Source organism: Lissotriton vulgaris, chromosome 1_2 (assembly GCF_964263255.1).
Source record: "Lissotriton vulgaris chromosome 1_2, aLisVul1.2, whole genome shotgun sequence".
NCBI classification, from domain to species: domain Eukaryota; kingdom Metazoa; phylum Chordata; class Amphibia; order Caudata; family Salamandridae; genus Lissotriton; species Lissotriton vulgaris.
This window is the reverse complement of record NC_141686.1, coordinates 68,490,255-68,512,771: the sequence shown is the minus strand read 5'-3', so window position 1 is coordinate 68,512,771 and position 22,517 is coordinate 68,490,255. Positions and strand designations below refer to the sequence as shown.

The following is a 22,517-nucleotide window of genomic DNA, read 5'->3' as shown; positions in this document are numbered from 1 at the left end:
TTTTTAGGGCCTGAACAACTTGGGTCAGATGATACAGGTGTTCCTTCCACGAGTTACTGTAAATAATGATATCATCCAAGTATGCGGCAGCATATTTGCGATGAGGTTGTAGGATTATATTCATTAACCTCTGAAAGGTCGCTGGTGCGCCATGAAGGCCGAAAGGAAGGACCTTAAAATGATACAATCCGTTAGGCGTGCAAAAAGCAGTTTTCTCCCTGTCCTGAGATCTTAAAGGAACCTGCCAGTATCCCTTGCAGAGATCTAGGGTGCTGACATACTGGGCTTTACCAAGTTTTTCCACCATCTCATCGACTCTAGGGAGGGGATAGGCATCAAACTGCGATATTTTGTTCACCTCCCTAAAGTCGATACAAAAGCGGATGGAACCATCCGGTTTAGGAACTAAAACCACCGGAGAACACCACTCACTGGTCGATGGTTCTATAATGTCCATGCGCAGCATTTGCTGAATTTCCTCTTCGATGGCTGCCCTCCGGGCTTCAGGTATACGGTATGGTTTTAACCGAACCGTTTGTCTAGGGGGGGTGTGAATCTCATGCTCTATCAATGTTGTTCTACCCGGTGACAAAGAAAAGACATCTTGTAACGGAGCTAAGGTCTCCCTTAAGTCTCTTTGTAAGGCCTCAGCAAGATCTGAACTTATGCTTTGTTCGAGTAGGGTTGTAGGTTGTTGTGCCATTAGTGCTGGAGTAGGTCCTTCCCATTTTTTTTAACAGATTTATATGGAAAATTTGGGTGGTCTGAGTCTGTGAATCCATTTCTAATTTATAGGTAACAGGAGTGACTTTCTCTACGACTAAAAAGGGACCTTGCCACTGGCTCAACAATTTATGTTCAGAAGAGGGTCGTAATAAGAGAACCTGATCTCCAACTTCCAGACTCCGTTCTTTAGTGGACTTGTCGTACTGTTTTTTCTATGCTAGTTGGGCCTGTTCTAAATTTGTTCGTACAATTTCTCGGACTTGATTTAGCTGGGACTTGAGACCAGCCACGTACTCTAACAAGGGTTTGCTGGTGTCTGTTTCCTCTTCCCACTCCTCTCTAGCCATATCCATAAGAGTATGGGGCCTTTTACCATAAAGTAGTTCAAAAGGGGAATATCCCAAACTTTTTTGTTCATGACACCTGATAGCAAAAAGTGCTAGGGGAAGCATATCTTCCCATTTCCTGGCTTCCAAGTTGAGTAACTTTTTTAAGGTGGTCTTTAGGGTGGAGTTATAGCGTTCCACCAACCCATCAGTTTGGGGGTGGTACGCAGCAGTGCGGATTTGCTTAATATGCAGCTGCTGACACACTTCTTTCATCAGACGGGATGTAAATGGTGTACCCTGATCAGTCAGGATTTCTTTTGGAAAGCCCACCCGGGTGAAGATGTTGATCATGGCTTTAGCTACCTGTGTGGTGTTCGGTTGTCTCAATGCTACTGCCTCAGGGAATCTTGTCGCATAATCGACTAGGACTAAGACATATCTACACCCGGTGCGGGAAGGAAGTAGGGGCCCTATAATATCCATCCCAACCCGTAAAAATGGCACATCTATCACGGGAAGCGGTTTCAAGGGAACCCGCAACGGAAGACTCTGACTGGTTTTTTGACAAACTACACATTCTTTGCAGTATTTCCTCACTTGGTGATATATCCCTGGCCAATAGAATCTATTCAATATAGCTTTCTCAGTTTTCTCCCCTCCAAAATGTCCTCCCAACAGGTGACTGTGGGCCAAATACAAAACTTTCTCACGAAAGGGTACTGGTACTAAGAGTTGGGAAGGTTGGGTTGGGCCAGCCTTTCTATACAGCAGTCCTTTTTTCAAGAAGAATTGTGGACCTACGTGAAGTGGGTCCTCCTGTTCGTTTGCTTGTTTCCATGCCTCTTGAAGGCTAGTGTCCTCTCTTTGTGCTGCTCGAAAGTTTTGATCATGATCCCACAGGGAGGATTCCGCATTGGTCAGGAGAGCCGGTTTCCCTTTTTGTTTTTCCTCTCTTCGCTGTCGTCTACTTTTCCGGCTTTTACCCTGATCCCCCTCAGTGTCGGGCTCAGAAAAAAACGGGGCTTCTTCCCTCCAATCGGTATCGTTCTCTCCCTCTCCAGTTAATAGCTGGGTGAACCTTGGATAGTCTGTACCTAGTATCGTGGGTTCAGGCAACTGGGGAAGGAGTCCGACTCTCATTTTTACAGGGGTCTGGTGGGGATGATGTTGTATGTCTAGATCTGTTAAAGGATATAACTTGTTATCGCCATGGATACACTGAATGTTCACCACTCCTGTAGGGACGGCAGGTGAACCAGGAACTAAATGAGGTCTTATCAAGGACTGTTTGCTTCCTGTATCTACTAAAGCCTCTCGAGGTGCTCCATTGACAGCGATTGTACGATGGAAGGACCCACCCTTGGGTCCGTTGTATAGCACCTTAGTAAAACCAACCTCCATGGGCTCTTCTTTCTGCGGACATACTCTGGCAATATGTCCAAAACCCCCGCAATGGTAACACTGGGGTCCTGAAGGGGCTACAGGTCTGGGAAAGACCGGAAGATGTTGAGGTATCAAAGTTACTGTCTCTGGCTTCTTGGAAGCGGAAAAAGGACGGGTTGGTCTGACCGACGGGTGACTAGAGGGCTTCCATGGGGTTTCATCTTTTCCTTTTTGAAGTTCTTGGGCTCTGAAATAGGCCGAGGCAATCTCTACAGCTCTGTCTAAAGTTAAGTCGGTGTGTTGTCTGACCCATTTTTGGACAGGGGAATGTAAGGAAGAAAGAAATTGTTCCAAATAGATCTTTTCTACGATAGCTTCTTTTGTACTTACTAACGGCTTTAACCATCGGTCTGCAGCGTCTTTTATTCGGTAACAAAGGGCTCTAGGGTTCTCTTGAGGACCTTCCTTAATTTGTCTCAGACGAATTCTATAGGTCTCTTCGTCTATGCCCATTCACTCTAGGACACAGCGTTTAATGTCAGAGTACGCTGTGGTTCCTAAGGGATTGGCCGCTTGATATGCTGCCTGGAGATCCCCACTCAGGAGGGGGCCGAGGTATTGGCCCCACCGATCCTCGGGCCATTGTGCAGCACGGGCCATCCTTTCAAAGTTAGAAAGTAAAAAGTCAGGGTCCTCGCCGGGTACGTATTTTTGGACCACCACTGAAGGAGGGGCGGTGTATCCTCTTGGCTGATTCAAAGTTTCTGCCAACTTCCCTATTGCGGTTTCTTGAGACTGATGTTGTTCCGTAAGGGCTTTGCGCATTGCCTCTCTATCCGTTTCTGCTGTTTCCAGGAATTGGGTCATAACTTTTTCCAAACGTTCTTGTCCTTCCGACATCTTCTTAATGACGGCCTCCATGGCTTCCGATCCCACTTCTGACACCAAATGTCGGAGGGATGGTCGGAAGCAGAAGCGGGGAGGCCGGATAGGGTTAATATTGAGGTTTTATTTGGAGTAAGTAAGGCAAAACAGGGAATGGAATTGTGATCAATTACAAACAAAGTCCTTAGAAAATCCGGAAATCGAAGCGTCAGGATCCCTTCTAGGCTTCTGGAGGCTTTGTCTTTCGTCGGAAACCTATTACGGGTTTCAGGGCGTCACCCGATTCCAAAGTTACCTCAAACAAAAAGAGAGTGGCTTTAGAAATGCTGTACTTTTCTATTAGATGTCCGCCACCATAACCAAGGGAGTGAAAAGAGGGACTGGGCCGTGAAGTTTTTATCAAGAACTTAAAGGTTTACAAAAAAAACAGGGTTACACGTGGGGTTCGCAATCCTGGTGATTTACGGGCTGTTGTCGAGGAAGTCAAATTGAGGAGTGCAAGGAGGGACGCAGGGGAAATTTAGTTCTACCCCGAACCCGCCCTTCCCCTTACTACACCCCCACCCCTTCCCTAAGCCCTTGTCCCATCACGTACCACTAGGAGCCACAACTCTCCTGAGTCGTGGCGGCTCGTACGTCCTCCGGGATCCACCACTCGTCTGTCCAGGTTTCGTCCTCGGCACCAGGATCGGCTTCTTCTCCGATGTCGGCGTTTTCTGCACACTCGTTCCACGTCTGGTCGGCGTCTTCTTCCGGTTCCTTCTCCGTCGACAGGGCCAAGGAGTTTCCGTCCTGCATTTCTAGTGGGACAGACGGCAGTTTTGAGGGATCCGATTGGTCCATCAGGACGGGGACTCCTCCCATCCAGGTTTGTTGTTCTTCCGGGTCACGCCGGGAAGGCTGCGGGAGGAGGGCAGAATGGCGGGTTAGTGAAACTGTTCCGGGATGGTTTTCGGCCTCATACTGGTAAGGTGTCCACACGGAAGGAGTGTCCTGTACGTTACTCTTAAGGGGCGGGTCCTCCTCCTCACAGGGAGCTAACAGGGATTCCTGGGAATTAGTAGTTAACATAGACATATTAGGGTTAGGTAAAGGGGGGTGGGGGTGGAGGCCAGTCGGCAAAGACAAACGTCTTTCTGTGCTTTCAATAGCTGAAGCGACCACCCCATTTGTCTGCTGCAACATTCGATCAATTACTGTAAGTGTCGGTAAAGGGGGGTTGACGATAGCTTTAGTCTTTCCAGTAATAGGAGTATTTTAACCCATATTTTCGGGTGGTTAATCTAGATTTATATACAAAAACAATACACTAAGGAGATTATGTCTAAAACCTTATACGAAGAAAGAGTAGGTTACTACTATGATTGCATCGAATAAGTAATTACAAAAACTAGACAATAATAAAACATTACAGTGAAAAGTAAATAGTTACTTCTGGCTTAGACACGAACTGAGGCTGGTGGGAATATTGGGCAAAAGGGAGGTGGCCCAGCCCAGCCTCGGCCGGCCACAGACGGCCCGCCCTTTGCCCGGGCTTAGCCCGGCGATGCCCGTACGCGGTCCCGCGACGCGGGGGCTCCTGTGATTTTAAAGCACCTCAGGGCAGAGTCACTTCCGGTGCTGGGGAGCCTGGGAGATGTGGTCTCCCTCCGCTCCGCGGCCACAGGATAGTGAGCTGCGGCGGCGGGAGGGGGGACACAGCAGGACTACACAGGCACCGGAGGATTGGAGGTCCAGGGTCCAAAGCAAAGCGGCAGGTAAAAAACGAAATGCCCCAGTCAATGTTTCTGCACATTTACAATATTTACAATATTAAGTAAAATACAGGCACGCGGCTTACTTCCATACCTGCACAAACTAATACATGCGGACCAATGCGGATTCATCCCAGCGCGCAACACGTCACTAAACATTAGAAGGCTTTATAATGTCATGGGGACCATTTCAGCGGACACTCAGAATGCAGGCTGCATTACACTAGACCTAAGACAAGCCTCTGATACCTTGCAATAAGAATACATGGTCAAATCGTTGGGGAAATATGGCATACCGCCGGAGTAGCTGAAATGGGTAAAACTGCGGTATACTGCACCCACGGCACACGCCCACACAGGGAATCACATCTCACGCACATACCCAAACACACAGGTACCCACCAAGAGTTTGCACTATCACCCCTGCTATTTGTGCTCACGCTAGAGCCACTGGCTATTAAGTTTCGGGCAGAGCAAATAGGAATCAGACTGAGCAACACCACGCATGTGCAATCAGCATATGCTGACAATATAAATATATATGCCACAGATCTACCAAGTGACATAGGGCCGGTTCGGGACATCTTTAGACAATTCGAATTGGTCTCGGGACTGGTTATCAATGAGGCTAAATCACAAGTTTTCTTCTTTCACCCTGGCGTGCGTCCCCAGACATGTTGCAATTTAGACAGCTCTCTCTAACCATAGCACAGCACACGTTCAAATATTTAGCCATCAATATATACAGAGACCCGCAGGACCTAATAGAGGGCAACCTGACCAGGTTGATTAGAGCGCTCCGATTCCAAACGGCCTTTTGGATCTCGCTATCGCTATCTCTAATGGTTCGGGTGGCGATCTCCAAATGGTGGTTCTCCCACGAGTACTATACTTTTTTACAAACCTCCTGGTGATAATCCCTGCACCTATATTTAAGGCACTTGAAACAATACAATTTGACTTGATCTGGGGAACTTGTCGTCTGCGGGTGGGTCTAGTCAAACTACAACTGCAGACAGAAAGAGGGATTGGGTGCTCCTGACCTCCGTGCATATTGTTATGCAAGCCAACTACAATGGCTCTCGTTCTGGTTGGAGGAACATAACCTGCATGAACTGGGATATACAGTCCAGGATATTAACCATGGGATCCTAAATACACTCCTGTTGCCCCAACGCTAAGCTCGGGCGGCCTGAATTGACACTTGATTTTATTGCTGTATACTGCTGATGTTGCGGTGCTAGTTCTTGTACCGAGTTCTTTTAAAATATAATTTTTTAAGTGTTTGGGGGCATTTTCTTACCTGCTGTTTCCTGGGCCCGACTGCGACGCCTACCCGCCCTGGTCCGACGCGGTAACCAGTACCGTTGCGCGGAGGGCGGGGTAGGGAGAGCCAGGCACTTCCGGGGGGGCGGTTAGCGGTCTAGTTGCTCACAGGCAGGCAGGATAAAGGAAGGGGAGCTGGTGGTCGCGTGGCGGTAAGCTCGGGCGGTGGCAGAGCCCTGTGGCCGCTTCAACACTACTGGTCTGATTTGACCCTGATTTTATTGCTGTAGACTGCTGATGTTGCGGTGCTAGTTCTTGTACCGAGTTCTTTTAAAATATCATTTTTTTAAGTGTTTGGGGGCATTTTCTTACCTGCTGTGCCTAGGCTCGACTGTGACGCCTACCCGCCCGGTCCGACGCGGTAGTACAGTTGCACGGAGGGCGGGGTATGGAGAGTCAGGCACTTCCGGGGGGCCGATTAGCGGTCTAGTTGCTCACAGGCAGCAATTATTGAGATGCCTCCGCGACCGCGCAGCGGACGCGCCGCTGGCGCGCCAAAGGAAAGCCCGTCTGCGTTTGTCTGCGGCGGGACAGGGCCTGGGGCCCAAACCCCTGCTTGGGTCAGACTAGACTTTCAGTATAGCTCCCAAGAACTGCTCGGGATGCGCACCCAGACATTTGAATGTTGTAAGCATAAAATGGTGTGCTACACTAAAAGGAGAAGTTGTAGATTCTGTTCATTTAGTCTCTGTGGTAGCAGGGAGGATGAAGGGGCAACCAGTGATCTTAAGTGCTGCTTAGTGAACTGCCGGTCACTGGGGAAGCACAGGCGGGAGATCTACGACCTATAGGTTGACGATCAGGTTGATATCTTGTTCCTCACGGAGACCTGGCTGGATGAGGAATCAGCCCAGGATATCATAGAAGCAGCTCCAAAGGGCTATGCCATTAGCCATTTGGATAGGAGAGGTGGCAGGGGAGGTGGCATTGCAATTATTCACAAACAGGATGTCCACTGCACGCTGGAGGATATCAGCCTGATGGAGTGTGAGGCAGGGTCCTTTACACTTGAGGTGGATCAAAACTATATTATGAAGGGGGTCCTTATCTATAGACCACCGGGTCAGGCAAAAGGCTTTGTGTCCAGCATACTGGATTACCTACCTCAACCGGCCTTGCAATATGAGAAATTCATAGTACTAGGGGACCTGAACCTGCACTTGGAGGATAAGACCTGCTCCATTGCTAGTGAATGTTGCCAGGAAATGGCCACTTTCCAATTGGAACTCAGATCCACGGCCCCCACCCACATAAAGGGACATCTTTTGGACCCTCTGTTTACGAATTGGGAGGATATTTTGGCCCATACACCCCTCCCTGTTATCTGGACGGATCACTACTTGGTGCTGTTTGCGATCAGACGTCCGATGACTAAGAGAGCAGTACCCAGCAGCAAGATAGCGGTCTGTAGGAGATGGTTTTTTTTTTCACAGGGACCTTTTAATAAGGCCTTGGGGAAGGATGGCCCGCCGGGGGGCAGCGATGCGGAATCAGCCTGTAAAAACTTAGATCGACGCATCATGAAGCCCTGGACTGCACGGCCCCATGGGCTAAGAAAAATCAGTTCAGAACCCAGAAATCTGCCCCGTGGTACTCGGAATCCCTGAGAGCAGCTAAAGCTGGATGTAAATGGCAGGATAAGATCTGGAGGGTAGATTACTCAGAGCAGGGGAAAGAGCTATATAATAAGGAATTAAGGAACTATCACAAACTTATCAGAAGGGCCAAGGCGGATCATATTCTAGAGAGAATCGATTCAGCCAGTAGCTCAACCCGGGAGCTCTTCAAGGAGCTAACCTCCATTACCAGCTTGGCAGCACCGGTTGTGGGCTCAGAGGGGCTTTGTAATCAGATAGCCGAATATTTCTCCGAAAAGGTGGAAAAAAATCTATTCCACCTTCCCGGAAGCGGCAAGGGGCGGTGAGATGGGGCTGGAAGATGGAGAACCTGTGGTGGAGGGAGGGGTGTTGAAGGAATTCTCGATACCCCCCCCGGAACAACTGATTAAAATCTGTAACAGTATTAAGTCTGGATCCCCTTGGTATCCGGCTCCTCCAATAAGGTTAAAAGGGAGTTTGGAATGCCTGGAGCCTTTTATAAGGAACCTGGTGACGACTTCCTTAGATACCTGTTGCGTCCCTGGCTGCTGAAAGAAAGCTGTGGTCCTGCCGCTTATAAAGAAACCGCACCTTGGGTTAGAGCGTCTAGACAACCTACGCCCTATCTCCCTTTTGCCATACTTCGCTAAGGTGGCTGAAAAAGTGGTAAATGTGCAACTAATGGCATTGAGGAACATGATCTTCTCCACCCGACCCAGTCCGGCTTGCGAGCCAAATATTCGACCGAATCAGCTCTGCTTTTTGCACTGAGTCCATCCGACAATTTGTGGACACTGATCAAACGGCAGCCTTAATTCTACTACACCTAAGTGCTGCTTTCGACACTGTAGCCCACCATACCCTGGTGAAATGCTTGCAGAAAGGTGGGGTGTCTGGTAGTGCCTTGGGCTGTTTAAAATCCTTCTTGTCGGGGCGATGCTTACAGGTGAGACATGGCGAACACTACTACCAGGTCATCAAGCTGAGTCGAGGAGTGCCGCAGGGATCGACCCTGAGCCCTACCCTGTTTAATATCTATGTTGCTCCCGTAGCAGAGATTGAGGAGGGTTTTGGGATCAGGGTCGTATCCTATGCCGATGACACACAGCTGGTGGTCTCCCTAACCCAGGCGCCGGAGTCGGCCGCCTCCAGCTTCAGGGCATGCATGCAAGAATTGGCTGCATGGATGGCTGATAACTGCCTGAGGCTGAATGGCGACAAAACAGAGGTGCTGGTGGTTGGGCGGGCCCAGACTGTGTGGTCGTCGTCATGGTGGCCCCAGGACCTGGGGGAGATGCCTACGCCATGTGCACAGGCAAAAAACCTGGGAGTCTGGCTAGATCGTAGCCTTTCTTTCGACTACTAAACTAGGCGGGTAGCAGGTACGTGCTTCGGAATCCTGAAGGTCCTGCGAAAAACCTTGGACCTACTACCCATGGCGGCTAGTCCATGCGCTGGTGACTTCATGCCTAGATTATGGCAACATTCTGTATCTAGGCGCACCAGCCAGATGCTTGCTGCGCCTGCAGGGAGTGCAAAATGCAACCTCCCTCCTAATTTTGAGGCACCCAAGAAGGTCATCTGCCAGGGCAACTCGGGCGGCGCTTCACTGGCTCCCGATTAAAGAAAGAATCGCCTTTAAAGCACTCTGCATCTGCCACCGGATTCTGCAGGGAAAGGCCCCTGTGTACCTAGCAGAACTTGTGTCCCCGCACATTCCTTGGCGTCAGCTGAGGTCGGATGGGGTTGGTCTGGTACATGTTCCGGCTATAAAAAAATGCCAGAATGGGTGGCCGGTCCTTTCGACTACTGGCGCCAAAACAATGGAATGCCCTCCCGATGGAGCTCCGGTAGGAGACCCAAGAGAGATGTTTTAGGAAAAAAAATAAAACATTTCTCTTTCCTCAAGGATAAGTCAGGTCTGGCTTGGGCTTGGTTTTCTGGCTTACTTTACCGTAGCGCGGGGACACACTGGCATTAGTGTAACCATGGCGCTTTACAAATGGACTTGCTGTTGTTGTATCCCTACACCCACAGGTCTAATTACAAAATGAAACACTTGTAGATGGTCTAAGTGAGGAGTCACTACAGTTGGGGCACTCTTCAGCGCCGGTGCTCTCATGGATCACGAGAACTTGGTTAGGGAAAATGGGATCTCGGGCAATCTATATATGAAAAAATGCAGCAATAATTACGTACGTTAAGAGGCATTGGGCCACTACAAGAGAAAAGCCTCTGACGCAGGAACTGGTGCAAGCAACATATCTAATGGGCGAGGGGTGGCAGCTTACAAAATGGCTCTACAAAGGTATTCAGGCGCATGCTGGGATCTCACTCTCTAATCTACGTAACTTGTGTTCTGTGGACCTAGAAAAGGAACTTACTGACAGGGAATGGACCGCCTTATTAGAATATCCTAAAAAGGTACAACTTAACACCAAATTTAAATGTAGCCAGTATATGATCCTCCATAGGGCTTATCTCACTCCACACCACTTACAGCGTATGTTCCCGAATGCAAAGCGCTACTGCCCCAGGTGCAAGGGGGAGGATGCTGGCACCCTGCGGTCCTGCCCTGCGCTAGCATAGACCTGGACAGATGCCATCCAGAGCACCAGAACGGTGGCAGGCATTCCCACAGAGGAGACAGCTGGAAACTGCAAACTTGGGAGGCACCGGCTGTTTAAATCGCAAAGGTGCACTCGCGATTCGCAGCCTTAGCACTTATCATTGCAAAGCATGCAATAACTATGAGGTGGAAATCAGCAAGGGCTCCGACAATGTATATGTGGCATGGGGAGGTGGTACGATGCGGCAGTGTAGAGAGCACTGCCATTAGGCTGGAAGAGGCCAAAGGGTAGCGAAAACCTTGATTTCAATGGACTGGGATGTGGTGATGTAGAACCTGCGCCTGTCCCTGTAGAAAATGACACAGAGAAACATTTGCACATAGTCCCCCGATGGTATGACTTTGACCCAATAATGGTTCCATGTGCAATACACATGTTAATCATGCCAACATGAGCGGAAGGAGGAATCAGGGCGAAACTGGGACACATTGATAAAAACTGAAGTGGAGCTAGTGTAGGAGGGGAGGAGGTGTCGAGGTTTTGAAGGTGTATTAAATGCACTTGCAAGAGTATCCTGTTACTACCTTGTTATCATCCAAATAAGGTTACTGTAATGTATACTGTACAAAAAGGTACAAATTGCTTGCAAATACGGTCATGTTGAGGTTTACGCATGACATTATGCATTATATACTACTGCAATTGTGTCTACCAAAGTACCTAACATAATATATGACTTGAGAAACCAAGAAAAACAATAAAGTGTGTTTTAAACAAACAAAGAGTGGGCCCCAGCGGCAGAGGTGTCACAGGGTGCGGAACAGAGGAAAACAGTGAGAATATCTGGCGCAAAAACTCCCGCCGGGTGCCGCATTGCCCCTGGAACTACTGCCAGGAGGGCGTGCCATTATGGAACTTAATAAGACTGTCGTTCAGCGAGCACTGGATCTGGCGAAACAAGATGACATAAGGCACAGACAACGCAGCCGGAACAGTTATGGCCAAAGATAAGGGAGTCAAGTCAGTGCAAACATACATGATCGACAGCTATATGACGCCACTGCAATCTGTTGGAACGCGGGTGGCACAGCGCCGCCTGCCACATAGGGGGAGCAGATATTTTAGCCGTAATTAAAGGAACCAGAGAGCTCACCCTTGCCAAAATAGACACTGTGGTGCTGGAAGTGGAACTGCTACGTGCCAATGTCTGCAAAATAACTGATAGAGTGAGAGGGGTTTCGACCTTACAATCAGAGGTGGCTACTGTTGTGAATCTGCTTTTCACAAAAAGGACAGATCCTAACCACAACGCTCCCCTGGACCAATGCAAAACACAGCACTTCCCCCAAGGCGCGGTAATAACAACAATCCAAACGTATGGAACATAACACATATACATTTATTAATACACTACTTCAACAACGGCAGGCCAAATGCATTAGTCATAGCAGACTCCCAAGTAACAAATGGATAATTGGAATAAATGATCAAAAATAGGATGCAATATATATATGTAGCAATGAATGGAAAAGGAATAAGAAAAGAGTGGCAAGAATAGAAACAAATAAGAGAAGGTTGGGCTTAGGAACACCTCACTGACTGTTTCAGCACCATCCTGCCAGCCCAAGCTGAGGGGAGTCTGGTTCTGCCGCCTCAACAGGGGTTCAGTCAGGACACAAATTCCTTCGCTGTCCACAGCAATATGTCTATTCTGTGGTGAGCTTCCGTCTAGCCGGAGGAGGCCGCTTGCTTTAATACCATTTCTAACATGAAACAAAGCTTCTAGAAAGCCTCGCCCCTTCTCATTGGAAAACCGGGCTGGCTCGTACCAGTCCGCGTCAAAGTCAAGACAGTGGCTGGCCAAGTCTCTGTATTTTGGCTTTGAGGCGGAGTTTGTACATTCCATAGATATTATCCAGTCTTTCTGGTCAGTGAGGTGTGAAAAACAAGTGAGGAGCAAAACATGCCTTCCCCACCTTGTGAAGCACAGAAAATGGGGACAGTCGAGAAAATGGAGTCAGTTCTGTAAGCGCTGTCACGCGCTTAAAGAAGCTTAAAGCAGAGCAAAATTAGTAAACAAGGTGACATAAGATTATATCAAAGCCAATAGAAAACAATGCCGTGAAGCAAGATAAAGTTAAAGAACAAGATTGACATGAGGCCATGTCAAAGGTACCTGACCACAAGAGTGGCTCATTCATAACAGCTACCCTTCAGAAAACAGAGGTAGAGTTGCGGGCACACTCCACATGCCTGGAAGCACAGGTCAGCCTTGGGGACTTCCCTGATAATGCCAGGGGCCAATCTGTGGAGCTTTTCTTGGAAGACTGGATCATGAACACATTAAGCCCCAAAGGACTCTCGACATTTTTCACGATTGAGAGAGCTCAAAGAGAGCTTGCCCCGCCTCCTTGGCCGGCTCGCCCCCACGGGCGATCTTAGCGCGCTTATTTAATCTCAGGGACCGGGACGCAAGTCTGCAACATGCCAGGGCACATGGAGCACCTAAGTTCAATGGTCTAGCCATAATGATATTCCCAGACTACACTTGCAAGGTTCAAGACCTACGAAAAGAATACGCGGAAACAAAAAAGCGCCTGAGAGACACTGACATGCGATACAGCTTCATGTATCCAGCAAAACTCAGAATACAACATAAGGTGAATGCATATTTTTTCACAAGCCCGTTGGAGGCCAAGGACTGGCTAGACACGCTGGGTGTGGCACAACACCGGAATGTATGTATACTTGTAAAGTGCACTGTTACCTCGTTACGTGGTGTCCTGGCGCTGTATACCGCTGGGGAACCCGTCCTGTCTTTCCCTGTGAGAGGGCACCCCCAAGGTGAAGCCAGGCATCCCCGGCACTGCTAGGGCCGCAAAAGTCAGAGGACGCCAAGACAGAGTGCACTGACGCAACAACACTCAGCTGATTCATTGTCAAATTCAAATGCTAGCTGCGCAGGCAGAATCCTTGTCTGCCCAGATGGCACACTGCCAAACTCCCACTGCACAAAAGGCAGAGGTAAAGGGGCCACAGACTGAGAGAAGGGGAGGGACGATACGGGACGAGGGGCACTGGCAAGGTTTACCCTCCCCTTTCCAATGTACTAAACTGATGATCTATTTTGCTCTGATCTACTGCTGCAACTGATATTGTATGCATGATATGTCATAATTGCTACTTAATGTGCGGGAATTGGGGTGGGTGGATTGGGGATTCCTGATACACCCATTAGCCTTTATGCATGTCTGTTTGATGCTTAGAGGTTGAGACCTATCTCAACCTGATATGTATGCCAAGCCTGTCCAGGGAGGATAGACATACCCTGGACGCCCCTTTAACCAAACACAAGAAGACGCCGAATTCTACCTCACCAGAAGGGATGATCTGGCTGAATGGCTGTTGGAAATATACATATGAGGCATACAAGAAGGAACTACTGCCCGAGTCGATGAGAGAGGCATTAAAAGTGATACTTCTAAAACCCGATAGGGACAGTTCAGTGTTCTCCTCCTACTGCTTCTTTGTGCAATGGGCATGGAGCTGATCGCTTGTCGCCTCATCATGATGCTAAAGGGTTGGGATATACAGACTAGGGAGACCACTCACGTGGTCTCCCTCTATGCAGATGAAGCATTGCTATATCTCAGAAGCCCTAGATACTCCGTATCGATCATGTTAAATATCCTGACCGAATTTGGAGAACATACATGATCACATGTTAATCACATCAAGTCTAAGCTGTTTCCACTGGGGACATTGGCGAAACAGCCGGATACAGATTTGCCTCTCCTGGGAGGCCAAGCTGGTCCGACATCTGGGGATCCGGGTCACACATAATGCGTATGAATATGAAAGGGCAAACATGGACAGGATTTTAGAGGGCTTGAAAAATAGCATAAAATTATGGAATGCTCAAACTATCACTAATGGGTAAATTAACTTTAACCAAGATGGCTTAACTCCATCTCTTTCAGGGTACCCTTTTTGACATACCGAGACGGGTCTTCAAAGTCCTGGATAAGCTGATGATAGAACCACTCTGGGACACTAGGAGAAGAAGAGTCAGTTTAACAACACTGAAACGTACATGGAGCAGGGGCGGCCTAGAGGTCCCATGTTTGGAGTATTATTTTCTAGCCTCACAACTCCAGCATGCGATACACTACTTGGATGAGAATGAAAATTGGGAGCGCAGATTAGTGGGGGGTCTATGCGGCCAATGCTCACTTTCTGAGGTCCTAATGCTGGGATCAAAGGCCCCAACTTGGTTGCCCCACATAGTCTCCATGGTTAGTGGAGGATGGGAGCGGACGGTCAAATCGGTGCTGATGAAAGCCCCGTTTGCATCAGAATTGAATATTTGGGTTATGCATCCGTTTAAAGCTATTTACAGTACTATTTCAGTATGTAAATGGAGACAACGAGGATGTGAGGTAGTAGGGGATCTTTACCCCAAAAATCAGTTTATAACTAGAGCAGAGGCAGTGGAGACGTTTCAACTGGGACATGGGCAGTTCTTACAGTATACTAAAATGGCAGCGATGGCAAAGGAGTTTTGGTCGGTGTTCCCGGAGGCGCATATTGCCTCTCGAACGCTGGAAACATTGCTTTCAATGACTGAGGGCAGGAGACTGATCTTGCATCTCTACAGGGCCATGAGGGAGGACACCCCCACGACTGTGCTTAAGGTGCAGGATAAATGGGAGTACCAGCTGCCGGCACCTCTTGACACCCACACCTGGGAACTCATACACGAAGGGGTTAGAACAACTTCTACTAATGCGCGGTTCAAGTTACTACAGTACAACATGATTCACTAGGTGTATCTGACGTCCAAGCAGCTACTGTCCCATATACCCAGAGAGTTTGGCAGGCTGACTCAGGTGTCGAGAGCAGGCTGCTGACTTCCTACATATGATCTGGGGGTGCCCAGATCTTGATGGCTTCTGGCAGTCTATCACTCAGAGTCTCCACTTGGCCACGGAATGAGGGTGCCTACTGAGGTACATCCCGTTCCGTAGAACAGGAAATTTCTTATTTTGGGATCAATTTTGGCCAAATACAGAATTGTGATTGGATGGTTGTCCCCCAGATGCCCGAAGGTTGATGACTTGCTGAAAGATATGGCAGAATGGATCAATGCTGAGGGATGTCACATGAAACTAACATGCAGGGATGAGAAACTAGAGAAGGACATGAGGGCATGGACAGCAAAGCTCACGGAACTGTTGACTTCTCCGGATGCATTACCACCAGAGACTACAATGTTCTGAATGTTGGATGTGGTTAAAGTGTGATCACAATCTATAATGCATAATACTAGAGGCTCCCAGTTGGGTTTGGGGGCCACCAGGTGGGTTCTGGTGGGGGTTGAGGGGGGATGACCTTGGCCTGACCAAACTCACACAGACTGTTTTCATTATAATGCTATTCTGTAACATCAGTACCGTGTACACGGAGACCCGATCCGCAGGGGGGGGGAATGGGGGAATTGTCCCGGACTGCTGAAAATCATGTGGGAGATATTCGCTCGTCGCGATTCTACATGTGGCTCCAGATTGCTGTATGCTTTTTATTTTATGACAAACCAATAAAAACTATATATATATTTTATTTTTTTAAACTTAATGATGTCATTATAAAATAGTTTTGATAAAATTGGAAACAATGAATGATTGAAATCATGATTAAGAGGGACATGTATCTGCTGATCCCTCACTGGGAAGAAATACTTTAATTGCTGAAGGTTACAGAATTGCAATCACAACTGAGATGAAAAGAAAAAATAAATAAATTGTAAACAGATTTATTTGTTGTGAAAGTATTTGAGTGCCTCCTGAATATAAGGTTTACTTATGGCATGCTGCTATAAAAACTAGCTGATCAGGAACATAGGGATAGTAGCAGTATTGGATATTTTAGCAGAGGAAAATCATGGATATTAAGACCAGATCCACTCTTCAAACTCACCTTTCTTTTAGAGGCATATTTCAGTTGCACATTGTGGCGAATCTCTTCCAGACGGGCTTCCCTCTTCTTTCGCTTTATCTGCTCCTCCTATAGAGAAAAAGGAAACAAGCATTTACAAAGCAATGGTCTTGGTATTTTTAAAGTTAGAGCTATTGGCATTGCTCATGACATTATTTTTATTTATGTTTTTTTAAAAAACAAATCAATGGCATTGTCATTTACAATGCCAATAGCAGGGCAGGAGAGCAAGCACAATCAACGAGGGGGCAGGACAGCAAGCACAAGCAACGAGGGGGGGGGACAGCAAGCACGAGCAACGAGGGGGGGGGGGGGCAGGACAGCAAGCACGAGCAACGGGGGCAGAGGAGCAAGCACAAGCAACGAGAGGGGGGAGGACAGCAAGCACGAGCAACGAGGGGGGGCAGGGAAGCAAGCACAAGCAACGAGGGGGGCAGGACAGCAAGGGGGGCAGGGCAGCGAGCACAAGCAACGGGGGGCAGGGGACCATGCACAAGCAACGAGGAGGGGGACAGCAGGCACGAGCAACGGGGGGCAAGACAGCAAGCATGAGCAACAGGGGCAGGGGAGCAAGCACAAGCAACGGCAGGACAGCAAGGGGGGGCAGGACAGCGAGCACAAGCAATGGGGTGGGGCCTGGGGAGCAAGCACAAGCAACGAGGGGGGGGGAGGACAGCAAGCACGAGCAAGGAGGGGGGGCAGGACAGCAAGGGGGGGGGCAGGACAGCGAGCACAAGCAACTCTTGTTCACCCTTGTTCTATGGTGCAATGGTGCAGGCACAGAAGAAGAGAGAAACATCTCCATTTGTAGATATGGCCCTGTCATGCACTTCGACGCATTGCAGCACAGTAAGTTTGGTTGCTGCATTTTGTGACATATTTGTGAATCTGTTCCATAGTCTTTTGCTAACGTGACTTCACACAACAAGGCCCCTCTACTTCTACCTGAATGACTAGCTTGAGCTATAGAGGAATAAATAAAACCAACGCATAGTGCACATTCTCAGGTCAGCAGGCCACCACGAAGCCTGTTCACTTCACACTTCTGGCAAACTGAGCTGAAAGTGCAGCTGTTCCTGCTCCACTATATAAAATAATAATAATACAAAAAAAACATAAAACGAGTTCTCGAGGGAGGTGCTTAGCTAAATGACAGCTTTGTTGAGGTGGCCGCGAACGCACGTTAAGCTGGGGTCATGGCAATGGAAATGACCAAGCTGAATTTACGGCTGAACTGAACGAATTAAAGAAAAGAAAGCAATCCGCGCCGAACAAGGCCGTGCAGTGTGTGATTTATGTAACCATAGTTCCGCTCGCAGGCCTCCCCTACCTTTCCCTCGACAGAGAGCGAGCTTGACGTGTTACCGCAGCACGTGTTATTTGCAGAGCCTCGAGGGGCGGCGGCAGGGCGTGCTTTCCTCGCTATGCCTCGCCACGACTTTCTGCTAGTGGTACTCGTGTGGAAATTAGAAAAATTAATGTACATAAGCGGCGTTCATTTGCCTTTTTCCATTCCCCTCCCTGTAGGCACCATGAATACCGTGAAACATTGACCGCATCATTCCGCCAGTAAAAGCCCGTGCCCATATGTACATGACAGCCATTTTAGGCACCATGGCCTTTTGCCCGCTCATTGGAATCCCCGGCTTCCCTATGCGCGTATTTGAACACCCCCCCTCTCACATGCATAGACCATAAAACCCTCTCCCTCTGCGCGACACTGCTCCGAAAAGCAACCCTTCTGCTTGACCCACGCAAACCCCCCCATTTCCTCTTGAAGAAGCATCCTTCGCCTCAGCTGACATAACCCCCTCAGCTGTGCCTGACTGCCCCCGCTCTCTCATGCACGGGTCATAAGACCTCTCTCTCTGTGCGACTCTGTCCTTGGGAGTCACGCTCGCGCCCGACCAACATCTCCTTTCCTTTTATGAATACCCCTCTGTTGGTAAACTCTCCGTCTGCACTGGATTGTCCACGCGGCATGAATACCTCTCCTTTGATGACCCCTTCCACCGAGTCCGATTGTCCACACTGGTCCGAGGCCATCGCCTAAGCCGGGAGATACAGTTTACTGCCCCTTATTGTATGGAGTCACTCCTCTTCAAAGGACCCACTATTGATCCTGGCCTGCCCACCCCCTGGGGTACGAACAGGCGCACACATCCTAAGAATCGGTGGAACACTCAGCTGCGTGATTGCCCCCTCCTCTTATCGGCAGGTTAAGGGCCTCTATTGTGGATATATGTGGGGTGGGATTGACACGAGGATTACGGGGATGTCTTTTCCTTGTTTCACAATGTCGTTATTGTAATAAGGAGTGTTTTGTAAGGTATAAAAGGCGATGTCTCAGAGAACTTGTTAGAGCACCTCCCGATGACACCTTGTTTCGTGTCTGAAATGACAGGCTCTCCTCATGAGAAATAAACTCTGTTCTTGTGTCCCTACTTCCAGCGCTCGTCTCTTTGTTTGGTAACTATTCAAAATGGGAACTAAGAGGCGCCTTGCGCCAGCAGCCTGGGCATCGGTTGTCATATGGGCTGACTTTTCCACAATTGGCGCCCAACATGGGGCCCATCAGTGACATAAGGTCCAGTAAGAGAGATCCAGACGATGAGGTGAACATCTAAATGATCGGAGTATACCTGCCTTGAGAGGGCCCTCGTCCGGCTGCCGATTGAATGAACTTCACCGATTCTGAACGGACCTCTCTCGAGTGACCCATTGTCCTGACTGGGATCCCACAGGACTGCTGCGGTAAAATCATGGAGTAAGAGAACGATCGGGCGCTGGAAGGAGGAAGGCGAAGAACTGCCCACACGGTCCGGACCGGGTAAGGTCGCGTAAATGCGACAAATTATGAAATGATTGTTTGATTTGGATAATACTAGTATTACTCTTTTGTTGGTTCCTCTGGAGATTCACCGTCTGCAAACGGAGAAACAACAGGCTCTCCCTTTGCAAGCAGTGAAGGATAGGTAACGCAGACTTTTGTCCCCGTTGTAATCCGTCGTGCCTATCTTCCTCCCCCACTGTTTCCCGAACTGTTGTTCGTGGATTATTGTCTGGAGATTCTCTGTCTACAAACAGGGAAGAACAAGGTCTCTCTTTGCAGGTAGCGAAAAGGGAGGTAACGCAAACCTTTAACACGTCGTACCTACTTATTCTCCGCACTGATTGTTTGATTGACCGAACATTGATTGTTCGATGTTGGTTCTTTTGAGGTATTCACCGCCTGCAAACAACGGAGAATAGAAATATTCTGTCTAGTCGTTGCCCGCCGTGATAAGATAGGTAGTGCAGACTTTTGTCCCCGTTGTAATCCGTCATGCCTATCTTCTCCCCACTGATTGGTAGCCTGTTTAGCCCGGACTGCTTATTAGAGATGAACCATCCAGCTCCACTGGAGGGCACACCTAATAAGGACATGTTCATTAAGTGTGGACTAGTCGCTATAGCTTATAATAGGTTATGGCATAAAAATACAAGAAAAAGAGTCGAGCGAAATCAGTAGGCCACTGATGAGTTATCAACTTCGCTAAAAATAAAATAAGAAACGTTAGAAATAACCCGCAATAAGAAACATAAAAAAGGCGAGGGAAGACAAGCTTGACACCAAGGCAGACACGAGGTAGATTAGGCTTCACCGCCCCTCACTGCTCCAAACATGTCTATCCCACCGCCCGCCACGCCCAATAACGGTAACATGGAATAGATACAAATCAATAGATACCTACCCCCATTCCGGAACCTCCCGAAGTGCAACAGGTCTGCGGTTACGCCCACCCGGAAGGCGAGGCCTCGATGCGTGCAGAGCAGGGCTCGGCTGGCCGCCATCGGAAGGGGAGACCGTGGTTGTTATGGTCTCCCCATTCCCTTCTTTCCTTCTGCCCTGCGGGCCACGGGGGGGGGGATGTCTTGCCTCAGCCTCCGACCCCCCCCCCTCTCTATCGCCTGCTCCGGCCGTCAGAAAAACGACACCGGAGCCGAGGACGGCAGCATCCGGCGGCGATAACACAAGGCAGTTGCAGGTAGCCCCTTCAGCGGCAACGCTTGAGTTGCAGGTAGTCCCGCCACATGACAAGGGGGGGATGTCTTGCTGCCTCCGACCCCCCCCCCATCTTCATTGCCTGGCACGGCCATACCAAAGCGCTGGAGCCGAAGAACGGCGCAGGGTCGCTGGAAGGGGGAGGCGGCGCGAACGAGCCTCCCCCACCTCCCTCCAGGTGGAGGCTTCCAGCGACACCCCAACGCTCCTGCTTGAAGAGGGTCCATATCAAAAAGCGGGTTTTTCTTGCCCGGGACGGGCACACGCCCTGTGCTCCTCAACCTTGAAGATTCTAAAAGAGCCGGGGGGGGCCGACCTCTCCACGAGGTGTCCCCCGCCCCGTCCTCCGATGGAGCCACGAGACGTCGGCGCACTCCTGCCGGGGCCAGCCTCAGTTTGGAAATGACTAAAATCCTGCAAAGATACAGATTTGTTCAGTTCCGGTGGAACACCAGAATGACCCGGTAGGAAAGATTATTGCCTCCCTCCCCACTTTTGACTGATGGTTCATATCGCTAGTCTGTTACCCCATTGCGAAAAACTTTTTGAACTGCCAAAAGAGGTTCTGATCCAACCACGAGTCAGTGGAGGCATTCTGACTATACTGGGACCTGCCTGACCTCGCCCAAAATGGCGCCGATACAAAATGAAACTTTCAAACTCCCTGTTCACCCTGATTGCTCAAACCTTGATGCTCCGAGATATGTATGCATTTTTTGGACAATGAAAGTCGATAAGATGGATAGTGATTATGTGCTTAGAAAAGAAAGCGATATAAGATGGATATTGATTATGTGTTGGGACAGTGAACTGATTCAGGGTGGGTACTAATTATGTTTGGAAGCAATGAATTGGTATGAAATAAGCACTGATTGAGCATTTGGACAATGAATTGATAAACGTTAGGTCTTGAGTAAATAGTTAGACAATGAGGTAATATTATTGAAAGCTTGAATTCTTGACATGCATCATACTCGCCCTGTAGGAAAGTTCGATACGATTTTATTGCACTGCTGCACTTTGTGAAATAAATGATCACCGACTTCGTTCCTCTTATGCACGATTCCAGTCTGCTCCGTGGCCGGCCCACTGGGTTGTAGGCCCGTATTTGTGCGCCAACATTATTAATTAAAGGTATTTTGAAAAGGAAAGTATAATTGTAGCGGTTGCATTAATGAGTCTCGAATGTGTTACTACCGTCTCCAACATAAGCGAAAAATAAGCAGCCTCATTAAGGCTGAAGGGTAAGAAGGCCCGATACTTAGCAGCTACATTATGTATCACAGGCAGCCGGAAATGTGTTTTAGACGCCCATAAGCGATACCAAAGAAATGCCACTTGACCACCACCTTTGCACATGACCTAAAAGGCCACGATCAAGTGATTCATGTAAGATACGCAGACCATCGACGATTATCTATCTAGCACTACTGGTCCCTCTGGGCTTAAACGCCGAGATGGTGAAGAATGCACCCCGTGGAAGATAGGTCGAGTATGTGGTAGGTAAAAACATTTTCGGATTTATGCGCGTTGGTGTGTTTTGAATGCTGCCCCCCACCCCCTTCTTTCTCCTCCCTTTTGCAGGTTGCGCCGGAACATCGGCTGAAGTATGGAGGAGTGATGATCGAACGACCGACGAAAGGGGAAGGAGGGGATTTGAGCATAGTACTTATGCTAGCGGATTTTGAAAGACGTAGACTTAGATATGACTGTTCCTCTTTAGAACGTAGCGACTGGGAGGATGGACTGACATAGAAACTTGACGGGTTAGTACTGTATGACAGAATTTGACTCGAACCAGCACGCCAGATAGTGCAACTATGACGTTTAACTAGATAGGGAAAGGACAAGGAAAAGTCCCGGGGTAAGGGTTACCCAGGCACCACCCGTCTGGGAAGGTAGGAATG

The 22,517-nt window shown here is 48.8% G+C and overlaps 1 protein-coding gene across 1 annotated transcript in view; it reads right to left on the bottom strand.

The window, feature by feature from the left end:
- Window positions 1–22,517, bottom strand: part of DDX11 (DEAD/H-box helicase 11) — a 430,817-nt gene that overhangs the window by 298,683 nt on the left and 109,617 nt on the right. The window contains exon 4 of the mRNA XM_086952822.1: window positions 16,548–16,634. Coding sequence (XP_086808948.1) covers window positions 16,548–16,634 — 87 coding nt within the window. The remainder of the gene's footprint in view (window positions 1–16,547; window positions 16,635–22,517) is intronic.